General features: G+C 22.8%; 2 protein-coding genes across 2 annotated transcripts, besides 10 other annotated features; both read right to left on the bottom strand.

Moving 5' to 3' along the window:
* Window positions 1-154: part of a microsatellite that runs on past the window's edge.
* Window positions 89-243: a microsatellite.
* Window positions 132-316: a microsatellite.
* Window positions 317-366: a sequence feature (AT_rich).
* Window positions 367-368: 2 nt separating this feature from the next.
* Window positions 369-530: a microsatellite.
* Window positions 528-2,453, bottom strand: EDI_052650 (heat shock 70 kDa protein, putative; the record flags this gene model as incomplete). The annotated part of the gene is made up of 1 exon (XM_001738341.1): window positions 528-2,453. One exon carries the CDS (start codon window positions 2,451-2,453, stop codon window positions 528-530), a length of 1,926 nt encoding a protein of 641 aa, XP_001738393.1.
* Window positions 635-785: a microsatellite.
* A 145-nt stretch (window positions 2,454-2,598) lies between the features above and the next one.
* Window positions 2,599-2,681: a sequence feature (AT_rich).
* Window positions 2,682-2,759: 78 nt separating this feature from the next.
* Window positions 2,760-2,838: a sequence feature (AT_rich).
* A 157-nt stretch (window positions 2,839-2,995) lies between these two features.
* Window positions 2,996-3,074: a sequence feature (AT_rich).
* Window positions 3,075-3,082: 8 nt separating this feature from the next.
* Window positions 3,083-3,143: a microsatellite.
* Window positions 3,144-3,186: 43 nt separating this feature from the next.
* EDI_052640 (uncharacterized protein) lies at window positions 3,187-3,837 on the bottom strand (the record flags this gene model as incomplete). The annotated part of the gene is made up of 1 exon (XM_001738340.1): window positions 3,187-3,837. One exon carries the CDS (start codon window positions 3,835-3,837, stop codon window positions 3,187-3,189), a length of 651 nt encoding a protein of 216 aa, XP_001738392.1.
* Window positions 3,838-3,950: the final 113 nt, after the last annotated feature.

Raw genomic sequence — 3,950 nt, 5'->3', positions numbered from 1 at the left:
ATACTTTTACTAAATTTATTATATAATTAATTTTGTTAATAAATTTAATTTTCATTTAATATTTTCAATTAATAATAAAATTCTTTATTATTATATTTAAATAAATTTAAATTTATTATATTTATAATATTATTAATAAATTATTTAATATAATAATCATATAAATTATATAATTAATGTTTATTAACAATCAATTTATACATGAATTATTAAATTATATTTATTAGATTAATATAATAGTATTAAATGATTAATATTCTTATAAAAAATTGAAAATTTAATAAATTAATAATAATAAATTTAATCAATTAATTAAATTAAATTATAAAATAAATTATTAATATGAATACAAATATTTTATAATAACAATTTAATTATTATTCTTCTTAGCTTATATATTTATTTAAAATTTTATTTACTTTTATTATTTTTATTTCAATTTTTTATTATTATATTAACCATTTTTTTAATTAATTTATTTAATTATTTTCTTATTAATTTTTACATATTTTCTTTTGCTTGTTTATTTAATCAACTTCTTCAATTGTTGGTCCTTTATTATTATTTTCTTTTTCTGTATTTCTTCCTCCTGTAAATTCATTACTTCCTCTTCCTTGATATATTTTTGAATAAATTCTTCCTATTTCTTTTTCCATTTCTTCTTTTTTCTTCTCATATTCTTCTTTACTTCCATTTTGATTATTATCAATCCATCTTAAATTCTTTTCTATTATTTCTTCTGCTTTCTTTTTATCTTCTGAACTTATTTTATCTCCCATTTCTTTAATCGTATTCTTCATTGAATAACACATATTTTCTATTTGATTCTTTGTTTCTATTCGTGCTTTATTCTCATCATCTTCTGCTTTATATTTCTCTGCTTCTCTTATCATTTTATCAATCTCTTCTTTACTTAATCTTCCTTTATCATTTGTAATAGTAATTTTATTCTTCTTTCTTGTAGTTTTATCTTCTGCTGTTACATTTAATATTCCATTTGCATCAATATCAAATGTAACTTCTATTTGTGGAACTCCTCGTGGTGCTGGTGGTATTCCTGTTAATTCAAATTTTCCAAGTAAATTACAATGTGATGTCATTGATGCTTCCCCTTCAAATACTTGAATTAATACTCCTTCCTGGTTATCTGCATATGTAGAAAATATTTCTGATTTCTTTGCTGGAATTGTTGAATTTCTTCCAATTAATGCTGTCATAACTCCTCCTGCTGTTTCTATTCCAAGTGTAAGTGGTGCAACATCAAGTAATAATACATCTTCTGTTGCTTTTCCTCCTGTTCCTGTTAATATAGCTGCTTGTACTGCTGCTCCATATGCAACTGCTTCATCGGGATTAATACTTTTATTTGGTTCTTTTCCATTAAAGAATTCTTGTAAAATTTCAACTACTTTTGGAATTCTTGTACTTCCTCCTATCAATACTACTTCATCAATACTACTTTTATCTATTTTAGCATCTTCTAATACTCTTGAAACTGGTCCAATAGTTGATTTAAATAAATCAATATTAATTTCTTCAAATCTAGCTCGTGTAATAGATGTATAAAAATCAATTCCTTCATATATTTGATCAACTTCAATATTAGCAACACTTGCACTTGATAATGTTCTTTTTGCTCTTTCACATGCTGTTCTTAATCTTCTAACTGCTCGTGCATTTCCACTAATATCTTTTTTATATTTTCTTTTAAATTCTTCAATAAAATAATTGACAAGTCGATTATCAAAATCTTCTCCTCCAAGATGTGTATCTCCATTAGTTGCTTTAACTTCAAATACTCCTTCATCAATTACAAGTACTGATACATCAAATGTTCCTCCTCCAAGATCAAATATTAATACTTTTTTCTCTCCTGAACTCTTTTTATCAAGTCCATATGCAATAGCCGCTGCTGTTGGTTCATTGATAATTCTCATTACATTCATTCCTGCAATTGTTCCTGCATCTTTAGTGGCTTGTCTTTGTGAATCATTAAAATATGCTGGACATGTAATAACTGCATTCTTTACTTCTTTTCCAATAAATGTTTCTGCTGTTTCTTTCATTTTAGTTAATACCATTGATGATATTTCTTCTGGTGTAAATCTTTTAATTTCTCCTTTATATTCTACTTCAATTATTGGTTTATCATGTCCATCATCAACTACTTTAAATGACCAATGTTTCATATCTTTTTGAATACTTGGTTCACTAAATCTTCTTCCTATCATTCTTTTTGCATCAAATACTGTATTCTTAACATTCATTCCAATTTGATTCTTTGCTGCATCTCCAATAAGTCTTTCTGTATCAGTAAATGCAACATATGATGGTGTTGTTCTATTTCCTTGATCATTTGCTATAATTTCTACTCGATCATTTTCCCAAATACCAACACATGAATATGTTGTACCTAAATCTATTCCAATACCTATTCCTGTATATTTACTCATTTAATGACTTCTTTAGTTCTGACTTCCTTTATATATCATTCTCTTCTTTTGTATCATGTTCACGTGGTTTATTGTTTATGCAAATCTTTCATTCTATCCACTCATTGCTTTCTCATTTCCACGTGTTCTTTTGTTATTTATAACGTTATTTTCTTTAATTATTTTTTTTCTATTTTATTTTTAATAAAATACAAATAAACATTAAAAATTAATATAATAATAATTATTCTTTGAAGTTTTCTTCAAATGAATTAATCAAAATGACAGAAAGACACATGTTATAAATATGTTTATTCTATTTGATACAAAATATTTATTATTATAAGAAACTGTATGAATTATTAATAAAATACTTATCAATTAATTATTCAATTTTGATAATATACTTTTTTGAAGACATACAAGATAAACTATTTTAGATTCAATATTTATATTTCTAATAAACTAAATTTATACTTTCATTTTATTCATTAATTTCTTAACTCTTTGTTTATTTATTTCTATTTATTATTGTATCAACAATAACATTCATAAACAAATAGATTTATTCAATTATTATCATTTTATATTTATATTATCATTTTCATCAAAAAGAATAAATAAGAAAATAATAATATAAATGATAATCAATTATAATTTATTTCTACTTCAATTTATATTGTATTTCTTTTATTGTATTTCTATTTCATTCATCACTATTCAAAACAATCTCTTGGTATTCTTTTATTTTGTTTTAATTCTTTTTCACATCCACATAGATAAAAACATCCACTCCAAATGATATAATTGATGATGATATATTAATTGATTTTAATAATGAACATCTATAAAAACAACAATCTCCTATTTCACTAATTGATGATGGTATATTAATTGATTTTAATGATGAACATTCATCAAAACACCAATCACCTAATTTAGTGATTGAAGATGGAATAATAAATTCATTAATATCTTTCTTGCAAATATTCTTTCCATTGATTATTTGTAGATTATCTGGTATTTTAATACTAACTAACACTGGTTCATTCATAAATATTCTATCTTCACTAATAAATTGTAGATTATCTATATTAATTGATTTTAATGATAAACATTCATAAAAACAATCACCTCCGATTGATATAATTGATGATGGTATATTAATTGATTTTAATGAATAACATTCTTTAAAACATTTATATCCTAATTTACTAATTGATGATGGTATATTAATTGTTGTTAATTCATTACAATATTCAAAACAATTACCTTCAAGCGATTTAACTTCTGATGGTATTATATTTCCATATGATTTTCTATCTGTTTGTGTATATGTTATATTTTTACAGATATTTCCTTGTTCTTTTTCTTGTAAATTGTTGAATAACTTACTAAATACCATATTACATATTTAAATATTCTTCCATCTTTAAATATTTCATCATTTTCATTATAAATATGAAATGTTTCAATATTAGTAAATAATTTTCTTGAATATTGATTTAATGGAATTGG

The sequence above is a fragment of the Entamoeba dispar genome, genomic scaffold (genome assembly GCF_000209125.1).
Source record: "Entamoeba dispar SAW760 scf_1105229461255 genomic scaffold, whole genome shotgun sequence".
Lineage (NCBI taxonomy): Eukaryota > Evosea > Mastigamoebida > Endamoebidae > Entamoeba > Entamoeba dispar.
This window is presented reverse-complemented; position numbering and strand designations above follow the sequence as displayed.